The following is an 18,010-nucleotide window of genomic DNA, read 5'->3' on the forward strand; positions in this document are numbered from 1 at the left end:
GGCGTACACTTCTGAAGCTTTGTTCAAACTTTGCACACTGCTCTGTTTCTTCAAGGGATTTTTGAAGGCAATGTCTAATGCAGACTGACTGAACATGGACTAGACAATAAAAACTTGGTAATGTGTGGATTAAAGCAGTCATACCTTAAAGGAGACTTAGAGGAAAGTTTAATGTCTCTGTTTTTACAAAACTTTACAACAGACAACATAACAAACTTTATTAACAAAAATATAAATTCCATATTCTCAAAATGCTTTAACAGTCAAAGTAAACATTACAGTATTTTCCTGTGTAAAATCATTCTTATCAGCTTTCTTTCTAGTACAGGTCCAGCTCCTCTTCTGACTGACCCTGCATGCTGCAAAATGATATGAATGACATTTAAAGTCTTCTTACACATTATTTAATTGACTTCTTTATAAGATTTTGAATGTAATTATTACGTCTTGTTGCACGGTTCTTTTTCTTCTTCTTTTTACCTCCTGCATTCCTGTTTTGGTTCATCTGTCCAGCTCCTTGGCTGTTAGTCTGGGATGGACCATTTTTCACTTTCTAGAGGGAGACAGAAGAGCTGTTAATACCTTTTAATATCTTCAGCTGAATTCAAGAAGCACGATAGCGTTATGCCTCCCCTAAAAAGCAAAAAGGTCAGCTGTAAGTGATGGCAACACAAATGAACATGTGAAAACTGGTTTCATCAGCTATTTTAAGAGTTAAAAGATGTGTTGATGTCTTTGCTATGAGGAATTCCAGACAGGCATCCCATGAATCTCACCGTGTGTACACCATAAAACCCTGCTGAGCTGCTGCTGATATTGCTCTGCTCTCTTTTGTCCCTGTTGTTGGTTTTGGGCTTGTGCAGTCAAACTTTGCCATGGTTTGCTGATTCAGCTTATCTGATATGAAAATGGCTGAGGGTTTTTCACTTACCACAACTTAGTGAAAGACTGCGATCTTGGGGCTTATGGAGAATATGTGTGTGGAAGAATGTCTAATGAACGGTGAGGACTTCCTCACTTTTAACCAATTAACACACAAAAACTTTCAACAACAATGTTTCTTCCTTGACCTCCACTGCTGTAACATTTTCACGTCATAAACAAGACAAACCTTTATGATGGGGGTTAACGGGAAGGTGCAGGGGACACGGCCATGCTTCAGGTGGAAAGGAAGTACCACAGCTGGATCAACAGGTATCCATGGTATGATCCCAGAGGCAGGAGGCTGTGGGACAGCACTGTGGATCTGATGCAGGTTGTAAGACCCCCGAATCACTTTCCCAGTTGCTGCTTTTAATATGGTCACAAAGGGATTACCAGCCTCATGTGTAAGCAGGTACTGCCCTTCCTCTAACCTACAAAACCAAATGAAGTCATTGAGGGTGTGTTAAAGACAAAACAACCCCACTAAAACATGTCATGGCACACTCAGATTTTTGTAGGTGAATGTGGCCTTAAGAAAGCAGAAGGTAAAGCATGAATTGTGTGTCGTTGAGCAATCGATTGAGTAATTCTCCAGCACAGACATGAGGGCAGAGTAACGCCACATATTTAGCCAAAGGCTGTCTGTCAGGATTGACTGTTCAATAATTTCATCATCTCTGGGGTGGGTGTGAGGACAAATGTTTAGAGTCAACTCATCTGCAAATCTTCCAGAAAGACCTCACCCTTATAGACAAGCGATATACATTAGTATCAATTTAGAAAAATAAACTGAAGTCTGAGAAATTAAATAAGGAAATGTTTGAATCAAGTGCAAGCTAATGTTATTTTGTTTCCAAGTCTCAGAAGAAAATGCTAACAAAAAAATGTGGGGGAGGTTAGAACAAATAAACTTAAGGATGCTATATGTCCTGAATACCTTACCCGGTTAGTTTTTTTAGGAGGTGGTGCAGTATATTGAGAGACTTGGAAGGCCTGTGGATTGAAAAGAAACATCAAGATGTCAAAGCTCATCGGCTTTCTCCGGGATGTACAACACAAACTCATAACAAAGGCAGAGTCACTGAGAATGACAAAAATGGAAAGGCTGGATTATATTGACTTGCTAAGCTGTTACAGTGGCCAGATTCCATGTCTGTCATCGGGCAGGTCCATTATGCAGAACTCCAATTTGAAAACGTCTAAAAAATTACAGGACCAATCAGAGGAGAACAAGGAGGTAGCTATGGGCATGGTCTAGTCGAACCGCAAGCCAGGAAACTATGGCTGATGCCTGTGAAGTAATTGGCTCAGATGTAGCTGTAATGGCAGCAATTATCAGAAGGGGATATTTCCATCGGAAAAGAAGAACAAAGAATCACACTAAAAGCTTTCCTTGGAAAAGTTGGTTTCGTTATTTTCCTGACCAACTTTAGTATGAATTTTTTTCACAAATATGCTCCATTGTTAAGAAACAAAGGCACCTGCTGTTGACCTCAGAGACTTGGCAAAAGTATGGTACTCACGTTCTGTTCTTTAGTGGAAGGACAGATAATTGTGTGAAAAATACACTGGTAGAAGGACTGATTCAGCTCTTTTACTGGAGTTAAGATAAAGTACAGGCTCTGAAATGTACTGAAGTACAAAAGTAAGAATACATTTTTACCATTCATGAAACACAATATCTCTCTGATAATTCTGCGAAATGAAAACGTTCCAGGTGCTCAAAATCGGATAGTTTTTTGTTTTATGTTAACAACCTGCATAATGCTGGTACAGACAAAACTAGAAAAGCACTCAGAGAGTGCAGACCTTCTCCATTAGCCCTATCTCCCAATTGTGAAGAACCCTTTAGAAAACTCCTGGATTCGTCCCCATGTGCCCCCCACCACAGCATTCGCCAACTACTCACTCCCCAGTGGGGTGGAAACATGGTGAGGCAAAGCACTGGCTTTGCTTTGACAGTTCTAGAATAAAGGCTGCTCAGACTATGAGTTCATTACACACCTGTCTACCTGTCCGTACGCTGTGAATACGATTTTTGACACAACAAAGCCGTCTGAGCTGAGATCAATTCTGTTATTCAGAAACAATCAGAAGTTTTTCTTCACCACTTAATTCATAGACCAGGAAAATGAGAAACCAGAGACCTGGAAGAGTGGCACCAGCCAGAAAGGAAAAAATTGGGGACGCGCCGGTGGTGAGAAGGACCCATGGTCCACATAGAGATATGAATGAAGTGATGAGGCTGCGACAGAATGTGAGCAGACTGAATCAGGCCCTCAACTGAGAGAGGGGGGAAAGAGCACTGGAAAAGAAGCAGCTAATCAAAGAGTTGGAGGAGACAAAAAAGAAGGTGACTAAATTTGCAAAAGAAAAGAAACATTATCAGAGCCGATGCACTGAGCTGGAGAAACAGCAGCAGAATGGCAACGTCTCCATGCAGGGACAGAATGGAAAGAGAGGCCGCACTGAGGAAGACATGCAGGTGGACAGCAACGACTCCTGATGCGAGAGTTTAGCTGACTTCCGTCTCAAGCGTGTGCAACAAGAGCTAGAGAAAGCCAAAGATGATCTCCAAGCGCTTGACTTGAAGTATCATAGAGACATGCAGAGTGCCACGATGCAGTACCACACCTTGAAAAATGACCTGCAGAAAGAATGGCTGAAAACAACATCCGCTGTCAGCACATGGCAGAAGAGAACAACGTCCTGCTGCAGAAGGTGCAGATGCTTTGGACAGAGGTTGAGAACCTAAAAACCCAACTCACATCCCAGCGTTCCAACCAGAAAGATCTCCAGGAGCTTCAAATGGTTTACAAAAACAATGTTGACCAATTTGAACCTCAGATCCAGCAGGAGAGAAATAACAGCAACCTTCTGAAGGAAAAGCTGCATCAGGCTGAATAGCAGAAAACATCAGAGAGCCAGGTCGTCATGCAGCTCAGGGCTGAACAGGACGCCCTGCATCAGACGTCAGCTCAAGATGTTGCAATGGGTGCCACCATACATCCAATCCATACCGGAAGTCTCAACTGGAAGTTAGTTAATTAGCTTGCTCCCTCCCTTGCCCCCACGTGCTCCTGACTGCTTCTTCCCCTGCTGCAGGTAGCAGCGGACCATAGTTTAGAGTGAAGCTACTGCTCTGCCATGGAATAAACCTGACCATCGATGGCTTTCATACTCACTGAAAAGGTAAGACAATACTTCAAACCACGTGAAATCTATTGTTATGTGTTTTGGAGTTATCTTGCACTCGTTAGTATGTGCGCTAACATGAATGCTAACGAGCTAACACCAACACTGAAAATTATTGAATCTACTCAATAATGCTGCTTCAGTTGTAAATGAGTCATGATGTCTGTCTGCTAGGACTGAGGTAACGGGTTGTTATGCTGTCTGCTTGTTTCCAAATGACTGTATATTATATGTTTACAGCGTAGCCGACCGCTAATGCTCAATAAATACAGCTGAGTGGAGTTACCACTTGCTGTGAAACTTTCACTTTCTGGATCCTGTGAATTATATCAGAGTATGTCTGTTTTATGGCTTTGAACACATAGTTTGTGCTAAAATACAAACTTTATAACACTCTGCTTTTCAAGAGAGATGTTCTATAAGCAGAGCTAAGATACTGTTATGAATGAGGTTTGTAAAGAAATACTAGTTGGTAACGTTGAGTCATCAGACCAAATAAAACATAGAAATGCTGTAGGTAGTACTACAGGATTATTGTAATGTATTACACTGCTCTCTAAATATGGGTGTATTGTTTTTCCAGATACAAGGAAACAACAGTGATGGAGAGTCTGAAGCTCACCTGAACCTCCACCATGAAGCAGATGTGATTATCACATCATCCTGCATTAGTAAGTGGAGATAATCTAAGAGGTGTGCACATGTAAACAGTGCTTCTATGCATATACAACAGGATATTTCTATATCAGATAACAGAAATACTCAAAATCTGTTTGTAACATAACTTCAGCTGAACAATGTCAGGCGTGGCTGGGAGACTCCTAAGAAAGAGGACTCAAATCTCAGCTGACCCCTGGTTCCTGCACTGCTTCCAGGAGTTGTACCCCATAAGTCCCTGATCTGGCTCAGATGATGGTATGTCAAACACATGACCACAGTCCTAACATCTCTCATCATCATATTTGTGACATGCTACAGTGGAGAATTTAAGGATCCAGTCCTTTGTACAATCATACTAAAGCATATTTTACCTACAGTACTGGAAAAACAAAATGTACAGTCTTATTGGTGGGGTGTCATCACAGTATGAATAACATACTTCTCAAAATTATACAAATGTTTATACCTTATATTACTACTGTGCATGTCTGAATAATGCTTTTAACAATTAAATGAGTTGGAAGTATTTTTTTCTAGCTCCTGCACACCTGAGCTTTCTTCTCAGGTAGCTCTGTTCCTACTGTTTAATCAGCATCAAGGTGTTACATGCACCGAGATCTGCAGAGTTGAGCTGGAACAAGTACTTCCTAACAGGAATGCTTTGTAACACTGCATTTAGAAACTCATTTTTTCTCTCCCTCTCCCTCTAGGAGAACACTTCAGCCACTGAAAAAGTCAAGAAGACTGAGCTGAGGTCCCAGCTCACTCTCCAGCTCCAAGAAAACACAAAGCTCTCCAATGAACTCAAGGATTTTAGAGAGCTTTCCATGCCTCCAAAAAGGAAACGTCAGCGACTGGAGGAGCAGTGAGAGGCCAAGATGAAGAAGGGAACGTCTGACCTCAGATATCCACATACACAGCCATACCCATGATCTGTGCTTCATTGCGCAGAGCTCTGGACATGCTTCCAGTCACCTTCAGTCGGAGCAAAACCGTGGTGCTGTGGAGCGCAGTGCAGCCATTGTACATGGAAATTGCAGTTGAGACGAGAAATTCAGAAATGGTGAAGAAATCATCTATCTGAATGGCTCTCCCCTCCACCTCATTACACATTTTCCAAAGGGGGCATGGTGGTGCAGTGTTAAGCACTGTACAAATAACAAAAAAAACAAAAACAATAAAAGACCTTCAATGTTACATTCCTGCATATAAAGTTTCATTGTTAAGCTACAAGTTGTTTTATAATAAAATGATCGAGATCCCAAACTCCAATATTAAACATTGTCTCTGCAATCTTTTAAACACTTCCAGTGTTTGACAAATAATTCCTCTTTGCTGAAAGTTTATAAATAGAAAACATCTTTATTGGTTGATTTCAAATACTTTTTCCCTGTTTTTCCAACTATTGGAAAGACAGGTCCAGGTATACTGTGAACAAAGTCTGTTGAATTTTCAAGACATACGCAAGTATTGGTATAACATTACCAGGTTAAAATGCCACTGTATATGATTGTGAATTGTCATTAGTTTCATCTCTAGTAGGTAAAGGCTGCCACACATAAAGATTTTTAAAATCTTGACCTATTTATAAAATTTTAGAGACCACACATGGCAACAAATTCTGACTAATTTTACTGTAAATTTTGTGTAGTAGTGTGTGGTGTAGACGTATTTCTAACTGTAATCACTTTCACTTGTGTTTACATTTAAAAAAATTCTCCCATCCTCTAGGGACCAAAAAGTAAAAACATAATCACTCTGTGATAAAAAGTCTTTAAAATATTGAGATATTTACAAAAAAGTCCTTGCACATTTTTGAATTGGCCAAACTTTTTAAAGCAGTTCTTTTCTGCATTGACAAAGAGGGCAGCATTAAAGGCTCTCAGCCTCTCTGTTCTTTCCACTATGAGCTATGCTAAAACAGGTTATATCACACTTTATCATCAGTTTTACTCCAGCTGTTCTTTATGACCAAGTGAAATGGTTTGTACATCCTTTTCAAGTAAATACGAAAACATTTATTTCCAGTAACAAGCAGGAGGGTATACTTCACTTTCAGGTGGTAAAACCAGTGTAAACCTGCTAAAAAATGAACATGAAACTCTTAATTTTATTGTAAAACTTTCTGTGCCCACTGTCTAACAAGGACCAAAGTAACAACACCTGTCAATGAATTTGCCTGTTTATTTGAAATGTTTAGTTGCAAATGCCAGTAGGCATAACTAGTGTTTAAGGTGGTGCAATGGCAAAAAGGTGTCATTTTTAAGGAATAAATAATATTCTTTAAAGCTCTAAGTATACTTATTTTACTTCTAATATGGTAAATGAGGTATAGCATATTAACAAAATATACTATATATATATATACACACAATACAATATAATAATATATATATATATAAAAAATATATATATATAAATAATAATATATATATACAATACATATATATACAGTACATTTTTCATGTGAGGTGGTACATCCCACGTAAAAATGTTATTACCATAAAGTTCTGAATTTTATTTTAAGAATAAATATATTCACTTTTTAACTAGAACAATGTCATTGACCCTTTAAGAGTAACTTCAAACTAGAAAAGCACTCGGAGAGCGCAGACTTCCACCTTTGGCCCTTTCTCCCAATTGTACAGAAACCCTTTAAAAAATTCCTGGATTCATGCCCATGTGCCCTCCACCACAGCATTCACCGACTACTCCCTCCCCATGGGGTGGAAACATGGTAAAGCATTGCTTCGCTATGGGTGGACTGTCATGGTGGAAGCACTGCCTGCCGGTGCCAACAGATGCACTGACAGTCTCACCCATGGTCTCACTGGACGACTAAAAGTCATGGCAGAGGGTGAATATTCCTCTGTTCCTCCCAGCATTGTGAGTATTCTCGCTACAATTCGCTGTCTTTCTCTCTGTTATGCTCCGACTCGTCTCCTCGACCGGGCATGCGTCTTTCAAACTCTATAAACTCCAAAACTCTGAATAGAAACACACCCACAAATGCTGCTTGGATTGAAGTTACTCATGTCTGCCATCTCCTGATGTAAAGTGGTAACAGCGCAGACCTCGGCCATTAGTCCTATCTCCCAAAAGTACAGAATCCTTTAAAAAATTCCTGGATCCACACGGTGATCTGGATAAGTCCCAAAATTTAATCAGTTCTTCCTTTTGCCATTTCTGACATTTCCTGAAAATTTCATCAAAATCTGTCCATAACTTTTTGAGTTATGCTGCGAACAAACAAACTAACAAACAAACCCACCCAATCACATAACCTCCTTGGCGGAGGTAAAAAACACTGAATGTAATCTGGTTTTGCTGCCAGGCACATTCCAAACAGAATGATCATGACTGAACTGACCAGAGGTCCTGCATAAGTACCTAGATCATTGTAAACAGCTTTGATCACTTGGTGGGTATAACATCAGAGATATAACAGATTCACTCAGGAGTACCACAAGTTTCTGTACTGGGCCCTCTGTTATTCATTAGCTATATTACTTGCCTTGGACAAAATAATTCCAATTATTCTATTCATTTTATGCTGATGATATGGTTATTCACTGCTGTGCATCAGCTGCAACTTTTTCTAAATGCGGACAAAACTAAACTTGTGTTTTTTACTTCTTCGAGAACAGGCAAAGAATTACATTGTCTGAGAAAATTGTTCCTAAATACGATCATGAAATTACGTTGGTATCTTCTTTATAATAGCGGGCTGCAATGCGGTGCAGCCCCTCACAGCAAGACGGTTCCTGGTTCGCTCCCCCGTTAAGACATTTCTGTGTTGTTAGCAGGTTCTCCCTGTGCATGCGGGTTGAAACAAATAATGAGCCTGTTTACAATATAAGGAGAAGAATGTACAGATATTTGTGTCTAAATGTAGGGAGTAAAAGTAAAAAGTTGTAAGACCTCATGTTAAGCAGTTTAGATACCAGAACTGTACATGCCCAATACCTCATTACATCTTCTCGCTCTGATTGGTCCAATCTCATCCGATCACTTCCCAAGAACTTTTTAAAAGGTTCTGTTCTTCAGAGACAGTTTGCATGGGCAGCTGCCCAGATGGATTGAATTATATACCATACATTGGATATATGGAAGTTATTCTGGCATATCATTAACATTTATGTATTTACTGAATGAATTTCCAAACGAAAACCTCCTAGGTAACTTAATTAGAGCAGGATGATTACATTAATCCTAATCATCAGCTCACATCTGTAGTAGTGGCACTCACTTGAACCCACACGAGATGTTCTGTTTCCAGGCGTCGGGCAGCTTTCTCAGCAGAGCTACTTTTGATGTGAATGCATCAATGTGAGCTACGGAGGAAGACAAAGGGGGGTGAGAGATATACCAAGAAAAGAACAAGAGCTAATGAGCACCCACATCAAGAGCTTCATTTCATCATCAATGCCATTCATGGTGCTTATAAAGAAATTAGTCTGTGATGGCTCGCATTGTTGTAGCATTGTTTCAAGCTTGAGTGGGAGGTAAGAAAAGCTTGTTGGTTCTGTCTCCTTTTGCTATTTCCCACTTAAAATGGTGAAGACTGCTTATTTCTGTGGCATCTTCCTTTAATTATAGAGTGTTCAGAGCCTGCAACCAAAGCTGTAAATACACAAATGCCACATGATAAACCACATGCTTGAACCATGATCCTCTAAGTAAAGAAGGAAGTCATATCAGCTGTGCATGTAGCATGACTCCATATGATTAATTTTTCATTGTTGTTATGCCTGTTTTCTCTCTGGTTGTTTCTTAAATGTTGGTAAAAACATTTTTTCAGTATCTTCAAAAAAAAATCCTTCTAACACATTGAAGGTTTAAGATGTCTGATACAAGGTGATAGACACATTTTTGCAAAGCTATTTATAGCAGTGAGGCTGATGCAGAACCAGAATACAAACTTCTATCAGAGATTATCCAGCCCAGTGTATCAAGCCTTTCCAGACTGAGAGAGGGATAATACTTAGGGACTCCCGGGTAGAGGATGACATACGCCACCAAGTAACACCTACACTAGTCAACTACTTAATGGAGCTAGTGCAGAAAAGGATGAGTCTCTTCTTAATCTTAACCTACATTTAATAAACATGTGCAAATCAACAATAAGCATTTAAGGGGTTTCACTGTTGTTGAAAACAATGTCTAGCTGATGTCTGCACACTGCTCTCTTTGTAATTCCCCATAATCAAGCATGACCGTAGCTATGGCAACAAAGTAAACTTATTCAGTACACAGTCACAGCAGGACAGTGAGTCATGTAAAGACTATTTCTCTGGTTTGTGGGAGGATCTACCATGTGGATAAGAGAGGAGAGATCTTTTTTAACCACATATGCACTACTATGATGACTTTCCTGGCAATAAAAAACTCCACAAATTAAAGACTAAAGGGAAACTCTGCTTATGTCATAAATGCTAAGAGCAGTTGGAACATTTATTTTCCGGTTTACACTGATTTGGAAAGAAAAGAAACATGAATGAAATAATCACCAATGTAGGAGACTGTGCTGGAGTGGAGCATTGTCTCAGTCCATAGCTGGCAAGCCTCACTGCTGCTTAAACACTCAACACCATAACAAAGCTGGTACTCCAGCTTGGGCAGGACATGTACTGGTACAAACTATTAAAAGGAGAAAATAAAGAACAGAAAGAGGTCAGCTGACTCTTCAATATGTGAAATGAAAGTGAATCCTGGAGGATTTGTGCAGACATCTATACCTTGTTTTGGGTGCAGCCTACATTTCTGGTATGGCACAGTGAGACAGAACTGCGCACCATGAGCAACATATCCTGCAGACTGTAGAGCTTATAGAGCAGGTTGCCTTCCTCTGGAGGCTCATAATCTCGTTCATCCTCTGCACTGGCCTGCAGGTCTTCTGAGAGTATTTCTGTGTGGGGCCACAGTGGTTCAGATGTTAACTTAACGCACATAAACACAGCTCAAATACAAAAAAAATTAGAATATTTGGACACTAACTTCTGTGCTCTGTGGAAGGGAACTTATCCACAGGTGTAGATTTCTGAGGTAAACTGCAGGTCTCTCTATCCTGGTTCTGGTTTCTCTCTAAATATGATGTTACACAGGGCTTGACCAGGGATGTCGGGTGGGAGTATACCTGGGGTTCTGTACATTGGGTGGGTGGCTTGACCTGGGATATTGCTGAGTGTTTTGCTGAGTCATTGGCTGTGTTGAACATAGCAGTCTGCATTCGCAGGATCTCACCCAGCTGGTCTCCAGATACCTTTGTTCTTTTCGGTTGTCGCTTTTTCCTCATACCTCTCTGAGGGGACAATGACTCTGAATTTACAGGTTCAGCCTCAGAGACAGGCGTAACAGGGGATTCTGCAGAGCTTGGTAAAGTTCTAGGCTGATCTTGATTTGTGGGTGTTGAAACACAAGACACTGCATCATCAATGACCAGTTTCTCATCATCTGAGTCCACTGCAAAATCTTTGTCACCTCCCTGAACAGAGTTCATCGTCATGTGTTCAATTTGTGGCTCAGTGACCTCACACACAGCTGGCTGAATTATCTCCTCTGTTGTGTGATCATTCACTTCTGCCAAAGAGGTGTTTGTATCCTTGTGTGAGCTGCTGCTGGAGCTTTTGGTCTTGCTTAAAGGTGAACAGGCTTTTTTGCATGTAATCAATGTATCCTGCTCAGTCTGTGTCATTTGCATCTTGGAGATTTTGGAGGGTGTTGTCTCTCCAAATGTCTCTAGGTCAGTGAGATCCACATCAAAGTCAAGACCACTTTCAAAAGACACTAAATCCCTTCTTGAATTCTCCTATCAAAACACAAAACAGAGTCTCATTTCCCTACAAAAACAGGATTACGTGCATGATATTATGTAAATCAGCTTACCCACATGTGTGTAAACTTACCAGTGGGAGTTGCTGCTTGCCTGTAGGAAGCTCTGTCATTACATGGAAAACATTTTGACTCCCATTTTTCATGATGGAAAGCTTTAAACTCTCTTCATGGAAGAAATGACTCCTTTCTCTCACGGTCATTTCAGGCTTTAGAAGTGGAGAGTCAACGTAAACCGTCTTCTTCTGACTGCTGCCTGTAAAAATCACATCACATAATATAATGATTGTGTGAAACAGTGCCATCATGAGGCTCCTGAATGTCTATACACTCAGAGTTGTGTCTCAGATTTCCTGACTGTGGTATTTCTTTTGTAACCAAGATTTAAGTGTCTCATCTCACTTAAAAGCTCTTCAGTTTAAGATTTTTTTTCACTCTCTGCTTTTCAGAAAGTGAAAACATGTGGTTGAATTATACATATTGAAACATTTTAAAAGAAATGTTTAATTTTCTGAAAGTCAACCAATACCAAATTGACTGAAACATAAACTGGCACTAAACTTCTGGTGCAGAATCCTGTCATCACTTAGTTTTCTGTACTGTTCACTGTCTGTTTTGTGCCATGTAGGTAATGTGATTAGACTTGTGTATCCTTGGTGCTTTGGCTGTTGATTTTAGCTGCTATATTCCTATTAATCAGAGTTATGTGGCTCCCTACCTACTACCCTGGAATTAGATGGCAAATTAGTGTAAATGGCAACAAAGCAGAGAAGGTAGAAATAAAGAGGGTTAATTGGTATTTTTCTAAGGCAATTTTACCTTTTAGAAGCAAAGCTTTAATTTACTCAAATTAAACATCAAACAGAGCGCCATAAGGGCTGAATAACAGTGCTGTACCTTTCATTTGGTTGCATTTGACCCAAACAGGAAGCTCCCATCTTTCCCCAAAGTCAGGGTCGTGGTTGTCTAGCAGCCGGACAAGAGCATCTCGAGTCAGACACACGTGAGGCTCATAGCGATCAGACAAGGTTTTGGCGTTACTATCGCTACTGATTGTCTGCAGAGGGGAAAAAAAGATTTGGTCACTCTAATAGAAAATCACTGTATCATTCAAACCAACAAAGACAACAACACAACTCTATACAAAAAACTGGACCATGGCAGCACTTGGGTGTGACCTGCCATGTTTCACAGATTTAATTAGTACTGGTTTCACAGAGCAAGACATGAACACCCTCTGGTGTCTTTTGTGAAAACTGCAAGAGCTGAAACAGAGTTACAATAGACCTGCGGTCATGAATCCCATTCTAGCAGTAAAAAATCTTTGTGCTTTTTTTTTTTTAAATCACAGTAATTAAAAAGGGAGACAATTGCTTACAGCGTGCATGTCCTTAGCTTTTTTAGCTGGAGGATTCTCTGATGAAACACTTTGATAATCCCATGCAAGCTGTGCATCAGCAGGCACTATCTTGTGGTCTGTAATATCCACATTGCCCTGGAGAAATAAAAGGGTACAAAGATGTGAATAAGTGAAGTGAATCAACATCACAAAGGCTGATTCTGCAAATCCAGTTCAAGTTAAAAGGTTCAACAGAAAACTGGACAGTGGCCTTAATGAACAAATTGAGAACATGAAGTGTTAATCCTGTACTTTTGAGACTTGAATAGCTCCAGTGTGATTGTAACACTTGTAAACTACATTACCATGATCAGCAGTTGTTTTTCAAAGGTCAGCGTTAGCCCTGGGTTATATGTTCCCCCTGCCAAACTGGTCATCTCATGGATCTGGTAGAGCTGAGGATATGTCATAATACACTCCAAACAGGCCCTGAAGAATTCCTGAAAAAAAAAAACAAATCAAGGTTTCAGATCAAGATAAACAACACAATGGTAATGGGAGCTTTGATTCTTAAAATATCAGTACCTCTGAATGCTGCATGGCTCCGTTTGATATGAAGTTGTAGTCATCAGCACACACTTTGGCAACATTTTGAAGGTACCTTGTAAACTCCATCACTTCAGCGTTTACTCGTGTCTGTAAGGCCTGAAATATTTGAGAAGATTGTTTTTAAGATGTAAGTAGCAAAAAATGACAAAAATAAAATCCCATTAAAGAGTGAATGTTGTTACCTGTGATGGAGGAGCCTTTGTGTTTTTACTCATCAAATAGTTAAGATATGTCCTGCTCTGAATGCTGGACAGACTGGACAAACACGGGTAGGGCAGTCTGGGATCAGGAAAAGCATCATCTGCTTCATTCTCAACACTGTCCACAGACATATCTTCATGATCACAGCTGTCCAAGCATGACTTTATCTTGTTGATGTGACTGTTGTCTTTAAACTCTGCAGCTTCTTCCTTGGAGGTCGAGCAAGAAACTTTCACAGCACTAACATCCTCTTGTTTAGCGTTAGAATTTTTTATGGGGCTGGGGGAGGATAAGAGATTGGTTTAACACTCAATAGTCGATCTTTTTAAAACACACCAAATCTGTTTTGATACTCAATATGATAATAAACTGACAAACCTTTGGAGAGAGGCCCATAGTTCTCTGATGTTAGGGGCAAGGGAATATTTGTCATAGCTATCTCTGGTAAAGAAGGGACCTTCAGGGACTGGAGGGTCTTCCCTAAAGTTAAAATGAGAAACAAACATAGAGCATTCAACAATTACTCCACATAAAGGATGACTCAGGTGTGGAAGCATTTTCTCCACAATGTAAAAGTGCTAAAAAAAATGTTACTAGGTCCATTTAAAGTTTATTTGGTTTAAAAATCTCACACACCAATGAATTTCACAAATATGTCAGCTACAGTGACATAACAGACTGCTGCAATCATTCAACATTCAGCATCAACAAAATGTACTTCATTTGAAACAGGATAAAAATGTAGAAGTGGTAGAAACTATGCCTTAACTTGGTGCTGCTTATTGTGGCTAATATTTATAAACTGACCACTCTGTGAGCTATAGTCAGTGTGGAGATAGAAGAGTCAAATGAACAAATAATACACTTTACAGATTTTTTATGTCAGATGAGCAACTAAACTGACAGAAAATAAGGGAGGGAGGCACATGCATGCCTTAAAATTCATATTTTGGGGACTATGCAAGATGTGGAAAATATTAAAGTTTGGAGAATGAGGCTGACATGTATTGTTCAACTCAAACTTAAATCACTGACCGATGTTGCTCCATCTAGTTGAAACAGATAACATGTATTTTTTCTGTGGTTTATTTTTTTATATTCTACAGCCTCGAGTGATTAATACGATTTTTATTTTTCACATTTTCCTTGTTCCTTGCTTCTGTCTTGCCACTCCACCAACAGCCCAGATCAGTGGAAGGCTGCAGTGATTGTTGTCCCTCTGGAACTTTATTCACTCTCCACACCGAATCTCTGGAGCTCAGTCAGAGTGACCATCGGGTTCTTGGTCACCCTTCATACGAAGGCCCTTCTCCCCTGACTACTCAGTTTGACCTGGCGACCAGCTCCTGTAAGAGTCCTGGTTCCATTTAAGAATTATGGAGACCACTGTACTCTTAGGAACCCCTACTGCAGCCTTCCGTAGATTTGCGCCTTGCAATCCCGTCTCTGGTCCCTGCAGGACATTAATTTTACCTCATGGCTTGGTTTTTGTTCTGACATGTACTGTCAGCTGCGAGGCCTTCTATAGAGAGGTGTGTGCCTTTACAAATCATGTTCATTCAGTCCGATTTACCACAGATGGACTCCAATCAAGGTGCAGCAACATCTCAGCAACAATTTAGAGAAATGTGAGGAACCTGAGCTAAATGTCCCTTGTTGCTTCAAGGGGTCTGAATACATATGTCAATGTGATATTTTAGGTGTTTTTTTTTTTTTTTTTACTTTTAATAAATTTGCAAAAAAATCTTAATTTTGTTTTCACTTTGTCATAATGGGGAACTGAGTCTAGATTAATGAGAGAAAAAAATCTTTTAAACATTTAAATGGCTGTTGCATCAGGCTGCAACATGAAGAAAGTGAAAGGGGCCTGAATACTTTCTGATGCACTGTCTCCACTATCTCCCCTTTCAAAACGTTAAACTTCACCCCAGCGTCGGTAAGATTTATGACATTTGAGCGTTAAGTAAAGGTAACATAAAAATGGACACACTCCTTAAAGCATGACGGAGCTCCAAGTTAACTTCCTACGTAAATACGCATCACATCAAGAATGACACACGCAAGAGTCCGAAATCGTATTTCACGTTAAATAACTGCCATGTATTTTCGCTAGTGATAAAGTAGGATTTGAATAGCTCAAGTATAAAATTTAAATTACGTCGAACCACAACTGCAAAACATTTGCTCGAGTTATCGAGAATTTCCTGTCAAACTGCAGTGGCTCGACTGTCCGCTTACGTCTGACGGGTGCACTTGTTCTCCTAAGGCTTTCTACTGTTTTGACTTTTGTTCCATATGTGACTTTAACACCAAAGGAGGCAGGTTCACTACCCTAAAGAATAACGCACCAAACCAACCTTATCAGCAAACACTTCGTTCGTCTCTATTTACACGAGTTATCAGCCAAAGCACATCTCTCGTGCATACTGCGCTAACTAGCTTGAAAGCTGACATTAGCCATAGCCGTGTTTGTATCTATGCGTCTATGGTATCCATGGACATTAGCGTAGAAAAGTTGATGATGCCAGTTTGGTAAGTTCAGCCCTCCGGATTCAATATAATCTACTGTATAATTTCTCAAGTGTTTGCTTTAAATATATGACTTACCAAACCAGGTCCATTATTATACTGCAACTCTACAGTCACCAGAAATCACAACATTGACGCTAATAGTAAATAATTCATCCAGCGTTAGCCGGCTAATGCTAATAAACGTTCAGCAGCCGATGATGTCCTTCTTCTTTGGTTATTGTAAAGTCGCTCAGAATCCAAGATGTTACATTACCGCCCGCTACTGGTTTAAAAAAAAAAATCTACAATTTCCAGACTACTTTAAAATAAGGAAAAAAAGAGAGAAAAATTAGATTAATATAATTCAAAATTGATGAGCAAAAATAGATTAGTAATAACTCTCGTTCTCCATTTTTCATCCCATCCTTTCACCCTTTCAAGTCTGTTTTTCCCAACATCTGCTTACTTTATCAGTTTTTGTATGACAATACAGTTTTATAATACAAAAGACTGATAAAATCACTGGAATGAGAAAGAAAATGAGAGAACTATAAATAGAAACTATAAGGAGTGCATACATGTTTGAATTAGAAAACATTTTAAAGGCCTTGTTAATGCCCATTGTCCTAGTGGCTTTCTTATTGTTCAGTCCTTCCAGCATTTCAAAGTATATTTATTTTACATTTAATGAATATTTGGTTTTATTTCAGACCATTTACACTTATTAACATGTAGTATCTGTGTAAATAAGAGGATGTGAAGCAATTATTCTTAAGTGGGTCTTTGAACTACCTCCTTCTTAAGTTGTTGAATTTTCACAGCAAAAAAACTATCAGATCTACTTCCATCTATAGCTACAGGTATATGCAAGCATTCCAGGTCAGTTTTTATAATGTCATTTTGTAGTAGAAATTATAGACAAAATATCAGTTGAGGTGGGTTTTGAATGAGTTTCCTGTAGCACAGCCTTGTAAACTCAACACTAGCCCAAACTGCAACCTACAGTTTAAAAAAAAGCCTATAACCATATGGCTATATATATATATATATATATATATATATATATCTCCATTTTGCCACCAGTTCTCACAAATAGTAGGGTACGAGTGTTTATATTCTACAGAATGTTGATGACTCTAGTAGTCCAGTCTGTTTTGTTTTGAAATGCAGTCTAAAACTGCATAAACTACAGAAGTTAAAGTATGAAGCTCAGGAGTTGACAGACAGTTATGATGATGCTTTATTCAAAATGTTCAGGGCTCATGCCAGCACCCTTTTCAGCATGGCGCCCTAGGTGACCACATACATTGCCTATGCCTATCGGCCCTGCTCTCAAGTCTAACATCTGTGATCCTGCCTCCAAGAGGGCCTGGAGGTTTCTCTGCAGCTACCACTGGAGAGTGGAGCAGCAGGATGGTAGGAGTCAACTAAACTCTCAAACAATCTTGTTCTTTTCCAAAGAATTATTTCACAGGCTCTTTGTGTGTTTCCTTTGATGTGTCTCCAGGCTCGTCTTTCATACCAATTCTCATCTTTGCTCCTCTTAACACTGCTGCCCCTCTTTCCTCTTCATATCCCTTACACTGCAGAATCATATGTTGCACTGACACAAGTTGTTATCAATGTGTACACCTTCTAGGCCAGTGTTTCCAAGTTTATACAGCGAATAATTTAACTCATTGTGTCCAATTCTCAGCCAGATAACTCCCTCTTCTTTACAGTTCCTGCCAAGCCTTCTTT

At 39.6% G+C, this 18,010-nt stretch overlaps 1 protein-coding gene across 2 annotated transcripts; it reads right to left on the reverse strand.

Annotated features, from left to right (window-relative positions):
• Positions 1 to 130: 130 nt before the first annotated feature.
• ice2 (interactor of little elongator complex ELL subunit 2) lies at positions 131 to 16,497 on the reverse strand. 2 transcript variants are annotated; one of them, XM_041796580.1, is made up of 16 exons: positions 16,367 to 16,497; positions 14,138 to 14,239; positions 13,741 to 14,038; positions 13,535 to 13,654; positions 13,315 to 13,449; positions 12,989 to 13,105; positions 12,508 to 12,667; positions 11,685 to 11,866; positions 10,777 to 11,587; positions 10,518 to 10,687; positions 10,290 to 10,419; positions 9,029 to 9,113; positions 1,867 to 1,917; positions 1,112 to 1,355; positions 481 to 553; positions 131 to 359 (listed from the first exon to the last, which is right to left on the reverse strand). In XM_041796580.1, exons 1-16 carry the CDS (start codon positions 16,378 to 16,380, stop codon positions 247 to 249), a joined length of 2,805 nt encoding a protein of 934 aa, XP_041652514.1. In that variant the 5' UTR covers positions 16,381 to 16,497; the 3' UTR covers positions 131 to 246. The 2 variants fall into 2 exon arrangements, with proteins under 2 accessions (XP_041652514.1, XP_041652513.1); XM_041796579.1 differs by having other exon boundaries at positions 445 to 553.
• Between the last annotated feature and the right edge of the window lie 1,513 nt (positions 16,498 to 18,010).

This window comes from Cheilinus undulatus, linkage group 9 (assembly GCF_018320785.1).
Source record: "Cheilinus undulatus linkage group 9, ASM1832078v1, whole genome shotgun sequence".
Lineage (NCBI taxonomy): Eukaryota > Metazoa > Chordata > Actinopteri > Labriformes > Labridae > Cheilinus > Cheilinus undulatus.